The following is a 15127-nucleotide window of genomic DNA, read 5'->3' on the forward strand; positions in this document are numbered from 1 at the left end:
TTACATGTAACATTGCCTTTGGCTATTGTTTCCTGCCAACTGTGTTCTCTTCATTAACTGTACAAAAATAACCTTCATTTGTAAAAAATAATAATAATAATCAAAAAGAGACAATGCATCATCACTTCCAACTGTGTGTTATGAACTAACTTAAGTATCCAGTGTATTGTAGGATCTGTGAATCAGTGTTAACAATAATTGGAGGGGATGATGATCAGTATTTCCACCTTAAGAGAAGGAGAGAAACTTCAGACTGAATTGTGCAAAAAGCAGGAGACAGGGTTGTGGGGAGGGGAAAGAGACTTGATGCCAATGTCAGGAAAGAAGCAATAAATGACCAGATAAAGATGGACACTGTGTTTTCATGGCTCTTTATTTACATGGTTTCATTTTTACTTCATTCATAACTCCAGTAGATATGTACTGATAGTATTCTGGTACACTCACAAGAAAAATATTACACTTTTAAATTTGTATTTTTAAAAAACTTAGCTTATATATTAAAATATTTCAGCTTTATAAAGATACTAACTAGAAGTTTAATCAGTTGGTGAGCTGAACTTTGAGCAGCACACTCTCTGACAAACAGGAAATATGCAGGTCCTGTAATTTATTTTAACTTCATTCAGTTCACTTGGCATTTTACAGTGGAGTGTTTAACCCAAAAAACAAATAATTAAAGGGATCCCTGGCACACATACCAGTGTTATCTGTAGACTGAAGCCCTGACATCCCACTGAAAGTCAGCTGAAAAACATATTTGCTTTTAGAAAACACATTTTTCTAATCTATTAAACTGTACATGAATGTACTCATCATGCAGAACTGTATGGCTCAGTGCAAATCTCTTTGGGTAGCCGACCCAAATTTATGTTGTACCTGGGAAATATTACAATAGTGTTTTGCCAGACGATAATAGTGATATCAGATGATAACATTACGCGGGATCCCAGAAATATAAAGGCACTCAAGATGTCAGGGGAAACAGATGTGTGAATTCTGACTATAAATACAATCACATGTTTGAAAGCTGCTACTCTTTAAACGTAACACCCACATACAACAATGCACAATTCAACTGAGTCTTGCAATCTTTTGGTGCAAACCAATGGTAATGTAGGATTAAGAACCCCTCCCAGAGGGTATGGCTCAGCCATATCAATGACAAATATTTACATTTTATTGATTCATCATGGAAAACATTTGGCCTTTTCTTACTCTGAAAGAACAGCAGGCCAAGACAGAATATAGACAGACAGACTTGCACACATGCAAACACTGTTGTTTCATGACATCTTTCAGCTATGAGTTTCACCTTACAGTCAGCCTTTCACTCCCTCTCTACTCTCTCACTCAGGCTATAAATACAGACTCCTATTAGTCCTGTGTTACATTCTCCTACTCAACCCCCGCCCCTTCTCTGTCTCTCACACACCACAGCAAGAGAGCTGCAATGACGTATTTCTGGCTATCTCATTAGACGATATCATAAAAAGCCTGTTGCCACAGCAACGGCTCCCTGTATTTCCATGGCAACAGGCCGCCGTGTCAAGGTGGTGCATTTTCCCCCACTGAAGGGGGAGGAGTCAGTGACAACCAATTGTGACCAATGGAGCAGCCATCTGAATGAGAGAAGGAGGATGAGGAAGAAGATGGCGAGAGCTGGAACAGTCTGACCCCTGCTGATCACATCCGGGTGTTGCAGGGAACATCCTGGGAAAAAAAAGGGATGTTGAGCAGTGATGAACATTTCTGAATATATTATCATAATGACAGCTGGAGTATAATGAATATGAATGGTGTTGAACTTACGAGGATGAAGTCCGTCTGTCCCATCTTCTTGAGAATATGTAGCACTGCATCATGAACTGTAACAAACAGTCTGCTCTTTGGGATGGACTCTGAGAAGAAACCTGCTGTTTCCAACTGCTCCACAACACAGGCTAATATTTGACCACACAGACAGGCAGAAAAGTATGCATGACATGAAGGCAAGAGAGGGAAAACATTTTGTGACCATAGAAATAAATATGTTTGATGTTTCTGACAGGGAACAATGTGACGCCACTGAGGCGGAGACCTTGATGCATTCATTATCTAAAATGTCCTTGACTCTGCATTAAGGACATTTACTTTGTCTATATTTTGTCTTGTGTGCCACTCACCTTGGCAGCCCGCTAGATAGACGTCCAAATCAACCTCTCCAAAGTCCCTGAACGTCTGGGAGAAAAATACAGATATCACAGTTATACAGTTGCTTATGACACCTATTCTTTCTAAGTAAGTGTAAAAGTTCTCCCTGGTCACGTATACACTTAACAAAATATCTGATTATTCAATGTAAATAAGTCTTGCACACTTACATTTTTCAAGGTCTTCACAGTGACTGTGTCCACAAAGCTGGTTGTTGAGATGTCCAAGATAATGCTGTGCGTGCCAGAGGCCCTTCCCTTCTCAACATCTCCTTGGTGCGACACCTGGGTGATGCCGTCATAGACATGGCATGCTGTGTCTGAATCTGAGCCTGACATTGCTGTGTCATGTTTGTAAGCCCAGTTTACTTGGCCTTTATTGAGAGCATTTGAAGAGGTTTCTTTCAAGTTTAAGGCGACACCATTTTCCTGACTCTGTTCCTTCACTCCTGCAGAGACAGACTGCAGTGTGCTGTTGGACAGGCTGCCGACCCCTTTTTTCTGCTAAGAGGTTGAAAAGATGGAAATAAGTATTTGGTATGTTTCAGTTCAAATCCATAATTCACTTGAGGTGTCTTCAAATGTGTCATTATCATACTTTCTTTTCCTCCTTTTTAGCTTTCTTTTTCTCTTTTTGCTGTTCACGCTTCATCTTTGCATCTCGTTTCTTCTTTGCTGTCAGCAGCTTCCCTATTTCAATTCCACTCTGCACAAAAGGCCGAGCATCACATTAAAGAAAAGAGAAAGTGAGACAAGCAAGAGAAAGAGAGAGATAATGAAAGCAATTAAGGGTTCTGTAAACAGCAGACAGGGATTACATCTTGTAATCAAATGCAAGCCTGCACACAAACACACACGTAGATTCATTGAAACACATGCACACACACACGCACACACCTTATTTTGCAGGGCCTCCAAGTACATGTCAGCATTTGTGTAGTAGATAGTTGTGGATGAACGGAAGATTTTAATTCCTGGAATCTCTTTGGCCTGCAGGGACACATCATGAAGAAGAGTTCAGAAGCTCACACCATGTTCTGCTTTCATTTGCACTTTTTACATCCCTCAGGTATTGTTGGATTAATGCAGCTCTCCTATCACTTACTGATTGGAGGTTGGTATAACTCTACCAGTAGCATATCTAAAACAAGAGCTACATGGAAATGGTCCCGTTGAAAACTGTTGACAAAGAGCTCTGAAGATGATTAAACTAGGACATTGTTTCTGGAAAGACTGCACCACTGGTTTACAGTGGGCCAGTAGAATTCTCAGACGCAGATATCTCAAAAATAATAAAACCAAAGCTATCTCCCTGCTATGTATCTTTATAATTTTGGTAAATTGACCCTTTAACATTGAGTGGATGAATACAGTACTGAACATCTTTCTTTTATCACTAAAACATGCTTACCTCCTTGTAGGTGTCTACGTCCAGATACAAGTCTGTGCCCTTCACATTGCCTAAGATAGAGTAGCGAGGCCTGAAAGATGTTAAAATAACAAAATTACCCTTCTGTGAAGATGTAATCAGAATCTTATTTTGTTTAAACTTAATGGTGTGTAGTTACATTTGTGTTCTGAAGATGAAAGTCAACATGGAAAAGACAACGGAGACAGCCAGACCCAAGTCCAAGTTGAGCAGGATGGTGCTTGTGAATGTTACCAGCCACACCAGCTACAGGGCAGCAAAACACTGACAGTCAGTGGGGTCAAGAGTACTAAACGGTTCACACAGTATTTAACTGAACAGAATGGCTCTTAAAGAGGATTTAGTCATACCAAATCAACCTTGTTGGTCTTCCACAGCAGAGGCACGTCCATGAACTGCTTAAACATTCCTTTTAAGTTCACGAACACTATTGTGGATAAGACAGCCTGAGAAGCAAACACAGATATATTCACATTTACCCACATCTTTATATGCTATTTTAATAGCCTACCAAAAGAAATATTGATCACTAGGGAGGAATCTTAGAGGAAGCAGTGTTACCTTGGGGAGATCCTCAAAGAGAGAACCTATTTTTAAAACTGTGACTAGCACAATGATGGACGAAATCACACTTGCAACCTGACAAAACACACAACCACATACACCATACAGTAAATGGTCTAAGTTGAATATAAGCATAAAATGAAATCAGAGGTATTTGTGCTGCTGGTGACAGATGTGTTTATATGTGTTTACTTGTGTCTTGCCCCCTGTGCTCTCCTGGACGAGGCTACGAGACAAGGAAGAAGTCACAGAGTAACACTGAAAAAAGCTGCCAATACTGTTACTGAGACCGACGGCAACCAACTCCTGGAAAAAAGCAAACAGACACAACATTTCAGCTGAAAGTAATAAAGTGTATCTACAGACTGAGAGGTAGATGACATTTGATATTTACATTTGATACTATGAATATCAATGACTTTGGTCCACCTATGTCTGGACTCTTCAGTTCAAGTGTACTGTTCATTAAGTTTATAGCCATGTCAACACATCACTGCCACGTTGAGAGCGGTGCCAAGAATATTTAAGGCACCTTTAATGCATAAAGCTTGTTGGCATGAATGATTTAGCAAGCTAGCTCTTAGAGGCTGAGTGCTCCCAGTCTGTCTCTCTCTAGAGCAGAGTGATCTCAGTCACATGCCTCTGCAAATGTGTGTACGTGCACAAGTCTGGGTGCAGTGAACAAGAGTAAGAGATTTAAAAAGAAAAAAAAAACTTCTGTGTACCTACATGCATGCAAAAAGTAGAAAGCATATGGGTTATTAGAGGTTCTGTCTTTATATTCATCTATTTCTAAGGTAACATAATTTTTTCAGTAAAGTGAAGCCATGACCTGATGTAGTAGCAAAAAGAAGACAGTATAGTTCAATCTCAGGTCATTGTTTGGCAGAGTGAATAATCAGATGAGAAAATCTTTGAATCTCTATGACAGAGGGAGTGATACTCTTATGTAGAGGTTTCATGCAATTTGTATCTCCATTTGTATTTATTCTAACAATAGTTAAACACACTTTATTAAACTTTGTCTGATACATTTCATGTAATCCAAACTGATATTTGATCTGTCATTTTCACATAAACTGCAAAATAAATTTACTGGAACTGCAACTATGCATGCCGATATTATGCACTTGGAGATGTTTGAGGTATTATAACATTTGGAAATGGACTCTTTGGCTGCCTCCTTAAGAGCTTTGGATGATCAAATTTCAGTCTGTCATCATTATTGGGATATAATCCATCATGATGGCTTTAGATGAAGGAATAAGAGAAACCTATTTTCCTAAATCGTACTGATATGTTATATGAAATGTGGAAAAAATGGTGAAAAATGGTAAACAATTGTAAAAACAATGCCACGCTGACAGTTAAATAAATAATTGGCTCTTTACAGCTTTAGAAACAAAAGACAGTGATGATTAAAATGATTTCCTGGTTGTAAACAGAACATTTCAACAGAACTGAGGTACACAAATAATTGTACAGAAAATAACTCTGCTGTAGGTTTTGGCATGATCCAGGTCAATCTGAATAATTTTACCACTGTTATGACAGTCACCCACTGTGACCAAACAGAAAGTAACTAATATTAGGCCAAGTCTTTCCTGTTAGCAGTGAGTCAGACAGGAACAGAGACTCCAAGTATAACTCTCACAGTTGTTTGTTAGTTTGTGTGTGTGTGTGTGTGTGTGTGTGTGTGTGTGTGTGTGTGTGTGTGTGTGTGTGTGTGTGTGTGTGTGTGTGTGCGTGTGTGTATGTGTGTATACACAAAAGCTTGTGTGTGTTTGCCTATGCCTCACCTGGTTGCTGTCCACCTTGTACCCATGTTTGAGGGCAAATGTTTTGCCCAGAGAAATATTAATGGCATATCCCACAATGGCCACAGCAAAAGCATCGCCGATCACCGTTGAGAATAAAGATGCATCAGGAGCACGAGGGGCATTGAGCCTGGAGCAGGGGGACAAGATGAATCGTTCAGGTTTTTATAACTGCTCTCTTGTGAAGCACATACAGGCATTCACACAAACACAGCACACTCTACAAACAGCTCAGAGCATTAGCACAACTTGTAGATTTACTAAAGCTGTTAAAACATCTTGGTAGTAAAAGTAAATGAACTAATAATACGCTTCTTGCAAGCTGCTTGCTTGCTAAATATTGATGTGACTGTCCATAGCAGCATGTGCACTCTTTTGCTGAATCCAGTCTTGGCATTACAGCTTTTAGGCAGATTGTTGTTACTGTGTAATACAGTGCCTCACCCATTCTGCATCTGGTAAACACATGAACTTTCTTAATACTTTAGAAACACGCCCAAACCCTCATCTTTACCAAGAATGACTAATCCAGAATTCCACGGATATCAAAAACTGTTGATTGTCTAAATAAACACAAGGAAAGCTTTAAGTAGTTTTGGAATATATTACAATAGCCTGCAATTATATCTTATATTTACACATCTATATGTCATACCTCCTGGGGAAACTAAACTCAGTTATTGAACCTTTTTTACAGCAGGAGCTTTTCCAGGAACCTTTGATAAACTCACCCACTGGGAATCTCTCCAACCACGTCAATGTTGTATGTACTAGTAAGTCCACAAAAGTGGATGATGATTGTTGCTGCTATGATCTAATGAAAAAAAACAAAGGCACAAGGAATGATGGTTCAATATGTGAGGTAAATTATTACTCTCCCTCTCCACTCTCCAGAATGATCACAGTGGTTAAGATGCCCCCTGCTGGACTACCAAAGGAACACACATGTTGGACACAATAAGATGGAGCACTCACCACTATGAGCTCTATTGGGACAGGAAGGGGCAGCTTCTTGCTGTAGCAGGCGTTGACTTCTTTGACTACAATGAGAACAGAAAGTGCCACCAGACTGACCACCAGCTCTGGCACCTTAGTCTGAGGTAGCAGCCCGCAAATATCCAACAGAGTCTGTGGGGAGAAGAGTGGTTGACGGTGGATTAAGTTAAGGCACATATAGAAAGCAACAAAGTGTGGACATGTTTAATGCTGGTTTGTGTGCTGGCTTCACCACCTTGCTGCACCAAAGCAGAAGGAGTGGATATAATTATAGAGATGTCAGTAACACTGAATGGTAACATACTACATCACATTTGCAAGAAAGCTACAATATTTTTGGCAGAGACAGACTATATACTGTGACTAGTAAGGTTTTTAGCCTGTACATTTAATTGCAGATGTAACTATGAAGGAGACATAAGCCTCATTAATAAGTCAGATATCATGATGATTGAAAAACCTCAGTTGCTGGATCAATTAATGATGAGATACTTTCAATTCTTGTACGTTCCTGTTAATTCAGGAATGAATGGTTTCCTAAGAATTCATAACACATGTGCCTTTACCATAAAGTGCTATTATTTATTTGAGACTGTTAAAGGTGTTTTGTTTTTACTAAACACTTTAGGTAGGGGTCATGAAATAAATAAAGGATAGGGTGTTTCCTCCCTGTTATGCTCTGGTGCAATCACTTCCACCGTTTTCAAGAGACGATAGGTTGTTCCCTGTTTTGACATTCTGGCTCCATGTCCCTTTCTCTAGCTGTATGCCCACTTCTTTCTCTTCTTAATTGCCATTCTCCAACAGTCCACTAGATGTCCGCAGAGTTTTTCTCCTTGCTTTGCTGATCCTGCCACTCCCACCTATCCTACAATCACTGCAATCAACTCATTCCTCCCCACATGTACTTTCCTGCTGATCTCCCCACCTGCACCACATTCCCTCATCAGCCACTTACTTTATATACTGGTCCAGATCCTTTGCTCTCTTGTCAGATGGTCGTTTTTGTCAGTGCTTTCTCGCTTCTGTCTGACTTCTATCATATTTACACCTGCTTTCCTGCATGTGTGGATCTTTCTGTATCTCTTTCCTGCAACTCTGTGGATTTAATACTACTGTGGACTGTTTGAACTTGCCACCCATGCCTGTGAGCCTTTGTATTTCACTTTTAACAATAAACTCACTGAGCTGTTCCTGCTTTCCTCTTTAATCTGCATTTGTGTCCTTCCTTTGCTGCCTAAAACACACTACCTGTCACACCCTTCTCGTTTCTTTCTTAAACTTCCAGCTGCTTGTTCTGTGTGTCCTGTAAATAGGATTCATCATGCAATATCTGATTCAATTATCACATGTCTTTTCTGATATTTGATGCAAATTTGTGCAAAACTTAAACCACCCAAGATGCAGATTAACAACTATTGGTGTGCTGTGTTTCTGTCACTGGAACATACTCCTGAGACTCTTCCCCATGCCACATTAACACATTTTTGCAGTGTTTGTGAGTGACGCTTCAGAAATTCAGACCACAATTATCCAACATCTTTGTACCATTGAAATGCCCTGTTTCTTTGAAAGCTCAGATGATTTTGAAGCTAAAGCTAATATGTAACCAATTTCTTACAGGCCTTTTTCAAGGAAGGCATTTTAACATGTCACTGTCAGAAAAGCAGTAACTTATGAATTACAAGTTCCAATTTGACTCGGGCCGATATAAGCTCGGTTTTACATTGACTGACCACCTCCTTGCTATATTGCACCTGTTAGGATGGAACTATTTACATAGTCTTATGGTGTATATTACTGCACAACGTTTGGTGAGATAAAAGCATATAAAGCAGCATAACTCCACCCAACTTCAACCTGAAGCGGAGATCTGATTAGTCGGAGTAACCGTCTAAGTGAACAAATATTAGTTCTGAAATGTATTCAAGTATGAAAAGATATTTGAGTGAAGGAAGCTCAGAAATGTAATCAGGCTGTAAAAGCCTGTTAGTTTAATAGTTGATTCATAGTTTTGTCAGACAGTTCTAAGTTTGTTTTGTTATTATGTGTGCTTTAAACTGATTAGGTGCCAACACAACATCTCCTCCTTTTTCCAAGGACCAAAATGAAATAAACTTTTTGCTTTATTGTGTTTTTACGCAATTTAAATATGTTGGGTATGGAAGATTGCAGTCTTTTATTTGCCATATTATTATCAAAAATGTTTGACTCAAAAAAAGAACATCAGTTTGAATCAATACCTCTGACAGTCCCCATATAAACAAAACATTTTCTTAGTTGTATTTGCTGCAGAGCAATTGCATGGTCTTATAATGTGTATTTATGCCCACCCACTGTAAGCCTATCAGTAAATCTGTGGTCTGTATCTGAGTTGAGTAATACATGGCATACTCACGTAAATCAGGGAGAGAGGACCACTGAAGCGAGCCGGTTTGACCCCAAACACGTACTTGAGCTGGGAGACGCACACATGACATGCCGATCCAGTGGTGTAGCCACGAATCAGCGGCTCAGACAGATAGGTGACCACGAAACCAAACCTCACCACACCCAACAGTATCTTAGGATAGGTAACAAGACAGACAGTTCACCAAAAGTAGAAAATATGAATCAGGCACCTCAGTACATTCACTAAAAGTTTTCAGTTTGGCAAAAATGGACAGATGCACACCTGAAAGATTCCTGTCAGGACTGTGAGGGCACATGCTATCTGTACTCTGTAGGCATCCCGTCCATCAATGTCCACAGCAGTCGTTCCATTGGTGCCATTTACCATGAAGTTACTGTCCGGTGCCAACCTCTCCGTCACACTCCCAATCATGATGCTGATCACAGCAAACGTACCTGAACATAAAAAACATGCACATTTCTCCACAAAGACCATGATGATTATCCATATTGACATCACCTTTTTCTTTTTTCATTCTTAATCACAGTCACACATTTTCTCACTCACCGATTGAGATGTGTTTGGAAGTACCAAAGATGAAGTAGACCAGGACCGGGTAGAGGGAGGTGTACAGGCCATACACGGGGCGTAAAGAGGCCAGGAGAGCATACGCCATGCCTGGGTGTAAGAGGGGGTAAAGTAAGGGTATCGCTTCTCCAAAACAAATTCAAAACAGTGTTTTAAAGCAACAGTCAGGTACCCAGATGAACATTGAAACAGGTTTTGCTCACTGTTATCATCCCTCCTGTTCATACTGAGTTTTAGAAGATCCCCTCAAAATGCACATACAATGTAAGTGATGGAATTTTGAGCAAAAATGTATTCATTGGATTTCTTAATGGCCAGTATGAACAGGAGGAATGATCACAGCAAGAAAAATGTGTCAATGTTCAATTTAAGACATAATTAGACAAAACTGGGATCCTGTTCTTTAAATATGACTTTACAGCCAGCAGCCTGTTAGCTTAGCTTAGTTTAGATTAACATAAAATCTGGAAACACATGTAAACAACTAGCCTGGCTCTGTACAAAGGTAACTTAACAACCCCTCGAATCACTATACCTGACCAATGAATAGTCTGGCACCTTTTGGCCCCCATAAACCATAACTTTTTGTTTACAGTTTTTGTACGGACCAAACAAATGAGAAAAATGTTTATTGGTCTACTTTGGTAATGCTAGTGAGAGGATTTTGTTACCTTTTGACAGAGGCACGCTATCTGTTTCCCCTTGTTTCCAGTCTTAATGCTAAGCTAAGCTAACCATCTCTTATCTGTAGGGTCATCATAATTAACTGACAAATGTTAACTTAAAAAAAGTTATTGGCAAAGTTAGCTTAATTTGAAAGCTGTGATGCAGGTAAACTTCAAGCTCCCTCCACTGTACACATTCATACACACAAACCCTGCGGCAGATGCATGATGCCCACGCTGCAGCCAGAGATCAGGTCTCCTAAGGCATTTTCTCTGATGGAGTATTTAGGCAGCCAGCTAAGCACAGGCACCCAGCTCTTTACTGCCTGCTTCACCCTGGGTACCGAACACCTGTGAAAGAAAATGTACTCACTCAGTAAAATATGTAATACTGAGGTCACAATTTTACACCCAAATGTTTCACTGAGTGGGGAGACTGCATGTCTGTCTGCAAAGTCACTTGGAAAACATATGTGTGATGATTTTAGCTTTAAAGTAACAACAGTAACTAAAACATCATCAAGTGAGACATGAGAGTTGTAACACCTGCTGCAGTTTTTATCAGTTGGCCTTGAAAAAATGTGACACGTTGGGTCACACATGTCTATACACTACTCTTCACTTCTTATGACAAATACAGTGTGGTAGTTAACTAATAGTAAAATAGAAGAATGTCTGTATCAACAAATATCTACTTTTTCTAGTAGAGCTTTAGCAACACAAACTGAATTTTCCTCGACTGAAATATTACAAGATCACCATTCATTCATTGCAACAATTGCATTGGAAATATTTTGTCCTAAAATGTGTTCTGTGCTGTTGTGATTGGTAATATATCCAACAGTCTTACATAATGCATCAGAGGTAATTATTGAAGCATCTAACTAGAATTAAATAAGACTGTGAGCTTTGCTTGTCACTTGTCGTTAATAGACCCAGATTAAACTATTAGTCAGCCTTTCTTAATCATCAATTCAAACACACAAGCATGTAAAACTACATCCATACCCAAACATATCTTTTTAGTCAGTGTGCATCATTGTGTATAAATGTTGTCATCTGCCTGTTACACCTGACTCTCATCTCTATTTTTACCTCAGGGACTCTTTCACTTGATCACCCAGGCTTGTTTTCGTAGACCATGTTCCTTTTTGTGCCACTTCTTCCAGACTTGACTCATTCAGAATCTCCCGCTGCACAAAATACTCCCGGGACGAACAGCCCTTCTCCCCCATGTCAGTGTCAATGCCAGCAGACACTCCGTGAAGCCAGTGACCCTCTGAGCTCCTCCTTTTCTGCCTTTGGGTCCTCTTAAATGGAAAGGCCAGTTATAGTTGCACAAAACCAAGACAAGACAAACACTGTGCAATGATAGTGAAGTCTCTTCAGTCTCTACTGATTGACAGTGCTCCTTTCCTCAGTGGTTTTCGGACTATGGGAGGGACTGTTCCTTTCCTGCCCTTATAAGAGACCAATCACCACCCAGCATACATACACCTCAGGTAACTGTGTGTGGTGAGGGTGTGCTTTTTTTAATGACACCTTATGGTGGTTAACTTAGTAAAAACTGCAGTTCAAAGACTGAACTTTTGAAAGACTGAAAATTTGACACTAGTGGCATGCTGAAACATACACACAGTAATGCATATGAAAACACACACACCTGATGGCAATCATTTTATGTGAAAGTTTTATTGTATTTCATAAAGCACACATATCACAGCACTGAGGAAAATATGCTAAGTCAGAATGTGACAGATTGACTGAAACATCTTATCTTTATGGCTGCTTGCCGCATGCAGGAGATAAAGTAAGAATATTTTAATTGTCAGCAGGAAAGGCATGACACATTATGCCATTGCATTGCCCAATATATTTTATAGAATTCAATGGTCCAAATTTAAGGACTTTTTTCCTGAACTGAATCAATTTTCTCACCTTCTGTCATACCTTTGTCTTTGCTACTATTTAATCATCTGTACTGCCAGTCGTAATATAGCTAAAGTACAACCCTGCCCTGCCATCATGACATTTTATAATCATTTTATTATCGCAAGACACCACCATACTGTAAGGTCACTTTCAATAACACATAACATGTTAAGTGTTAGCACTAACTAAAATTAATTTGTACTTCAAATATTGAAAACTGGATTAAAAAAACACACAACACATTCTCAATATGAGAACAAACTCAGTCTGCACAGATCATGTAGTACAACACAAAAGGTAAATTTGGTAAATAAAAGAACAAAGTTATATTTACCTTTGAACCAGGTAACCTTATGACACAAACTCATCAGTCACCCTCCTGACAGTCTCCGTCGAATCATCTATTTGATGTTTACGTTGAGCTGGTTAATGTTTAGTCAGGTTAATAGGGTCAAAGTGATTTTCGTTATTGATCAAGGTTTCTCTTGTTTCACAGAATTTATGAAAAGTGGTAGCATACTCTGAAATGTTGACAGAGAGGTGATGAATGATTGAGACAAGCAGGTTTAACCTAGTTGCAAGATAACTCTGAAAATAATGAGTCAGGATCCCATTGATACACAAGCAATATATTAATGATTCTTACTTAGCAGTACACATACAGCAGACGTTCTGCACATCACTGCAATTGTCTGTTTGTTGTCTGTTTATTGTGTTGTTTCTTGGTCTCCTGTGCTCCTCCCCAGCTTGCTTTTCCCTCCACACCTACTCAGTATCAGCTTCCTGAGCTCTAGCCTGCTACCAATGTTTCTCCCAGCCAATCAGCTCATTGCCTGTTGTCCTGTTCACCTTTTCTCCATTCCTTCATTAGTTCAGTTCCTTTGACCTTCAGTCAGTCAGTTGAGTCTTCTTGGATTATTTGTTCTGTTTTATTTCACTTTGCTGCCTGCTATCTTCTGCATTTGGGTCCACCTGTTCCACTCCTCTTTGATGATTAATGTTTTTTATATTTTTATAGATAAGGAGCAATTGATGGTACCTAACAAGAATCCTCAAACCACCTAACAAGAATCCAAGAATTCTTATCTCAACAGGATGCAGAAAAACTAGTTCACACATTTATTTTTTGTAGTTTAGAGCCACTCAGACAGCTCATTGGAAAATTGTGCACATTACACCGGTCCTAAATTCACTGCACTGGCTTTATGTGTGTCAAAGGATAGGCCTACTACTCAAAATCGTACTATAGTCCATAAGACACTAAACAGTCTTGGGCCCAAATACATTTCTTATCTGCTTGAATGTTATGAAACACCAAGACCCCTCAGGTCATCTGGGACAGGCTTACTCACTGTTCCCAGGATCAGAAGCAAGGTGAAGCAGCTTTTAGTTTCTATGCTCTACTTGTGGAACAAGCTTCCCCAGAACCTGAGATCTGCCAAAACTCTCAGCTCATTGAAATCAGGGCTTAAAACATTGTTTACTGCAGTTTCCAGTAAATTAGTTATGTACCATCTTGTTAATATTTAACTTCCTAACTGCTTGTTTTTTGTTGTTTAAATACAATCTTAATTTTTAAAAATTGCATTGAAAATCATATTTTCAATGCATATTTTTTTGTAAAGCACACTGATTTGCATGGTGTCTGAATGGTGCTGTATTAATAAAATTACCATACATTTTATTCATGAATAAAGCTGAGCAGCTTGTGCACACTGTTTCTGTAAAGGTATTTTCAGTTAATTCATTACAAAAACTTTCCATGTGTACTGAATACTTGGAAGTATATGTTCTTTCAGATTTTGACTGTATACATAAACCTATTCCTGGATTTTGTATCACAGGCCCAGTGTTTTACGTAAAGGTAAAACTGACTCACAGGAGGAGATTTCACTTTTGTGATGGAAATGACTAATAGTAATAGATCAGTGTTTGGTGTAACAGAGAACACTCTTGCACAAATTAACCCTGGCTTCTGTCACACACGTGTAAATGAGTGCTGTTAAAACTTGTTTTGATGGCCAACTAGACCTGAAAGGATAACTAGAGTGAAGAAATACACAACATATTTTCAACACTCACGCTATTGCCCAAACCCATGGAATAGAATAGGATAATACATGTGATTTTTAGAAGATGGGACTATTTTAAGCACAGAACATTTCAAGTCATTGAAGCTATTAAAAATGTTAACAGCGTTAAGCCTCATGTTAACAGCAGGACTATGAATGTTTAAATGGTGAGACATCTGAGTATTTAAGTTATCAGAGAGCAGAGTAAGCACAATCAGCAAATGTTATTTGCTGAGACTGATTAGCACAAAAGCATTATTAAAAAAACCAACATATGTATGAAAAATAAACCCTCTGTTATCTTATCCCTTAACTGTGTAGATTTCCAAATATATTATCCTGTGTTCCTCTTATCAATAGGTAAATAGCGACATAAATCATTTAACTGCTGGGATGAAGAGGTGAGAGGTTTGATAACCTTTTAAGGGTTCTTGTGGTCAGAAAGGCAACATCAGTTTTTTTTTCCAGATCAACTTTCTC

At 39.1% G+C, this 15127-nt stretch overlaps 1 protein-coding gene across 1 annotated transcript; it reads right to left on the bottom strand.

Moving 5' to 3' along the window:
• Positions 1-440: 440 nt before the first annotated feature.
• si:ch211-117c9.2 (solute carrier family 26 member 6) lies at positions 441-12023 on the bottom strand. Its single transcript, XM_053316862.1, has 19 exons — positions 11739-12023; positions 10855-10994; positions 9958-10068; positions 9673-9845; positions 9397-9561; positions 6978-7130; positions 6734-6816; positions 5985-6132; positions 4378-4491; positions 4183-4260; positions 3972-4067; positions 3761-3867; positions 3604-3673; positions 3090-3182; positions 2791-2898; positions 2364-2696; positions 2166-2220; positions 1813-1943; positions 441-1713 (listed from the first exon to the last, which is right to left on the bottom strand). Exons 1-19 carry the CDS (start codon positions 11876-11878, stop codon positions 1687-1689), a joined length of 2325 nt encoding a protein of 774 aa, XP_053172837.1. The 5' UTR covers positions 11879-12023; the 3' UTR covers positions 441-1686.
• Between the last annotated feature and the right edge of the window lie 3104 nt (positions 12024-15127).

The sequence above is a fragment of the Scomber japonicus genome, chromosome 4 (genome assembly GCF_027409825.1).
Source record: "Scomber japonicus isolate fScoJap1 chromosome 4, fScoJap1.pri, whole genome shotgun sequence".
Taxonomy (NCBI): Eukaryota; Metazoa; Chordata; class Actinopteri; order Scombriformes; family Scombridae; genus Scomber; species Scomber japonicus.

Excerpts from the sequence above, each read along its gene's own strand:
- si:ch211-117c9.2 (XM_053316862.1), bottom strand. The coding sequence starts at position 11,878 with ATGGGGGAGAAGGGCTGTTCGTCCCGGGAGTATTTTGTGCAGCGGGAG. Across the intron at positions 4,492-5,984 it reads ACAAGGTGGACAGCAACCAG|GAGTTGGTTGCCGTCGGTCT; the intron begins GTGAGGCATAGG and ends GCTTTTTTCCAG. Across the intron at positions 1,944-2,165 it reads CTATCTAGCGGGCTGCCAAG|CCTGTGTTGTGGAGCAGTTG; the intron begins GTGAGTGGCACA and ends GTCAAATATTAG.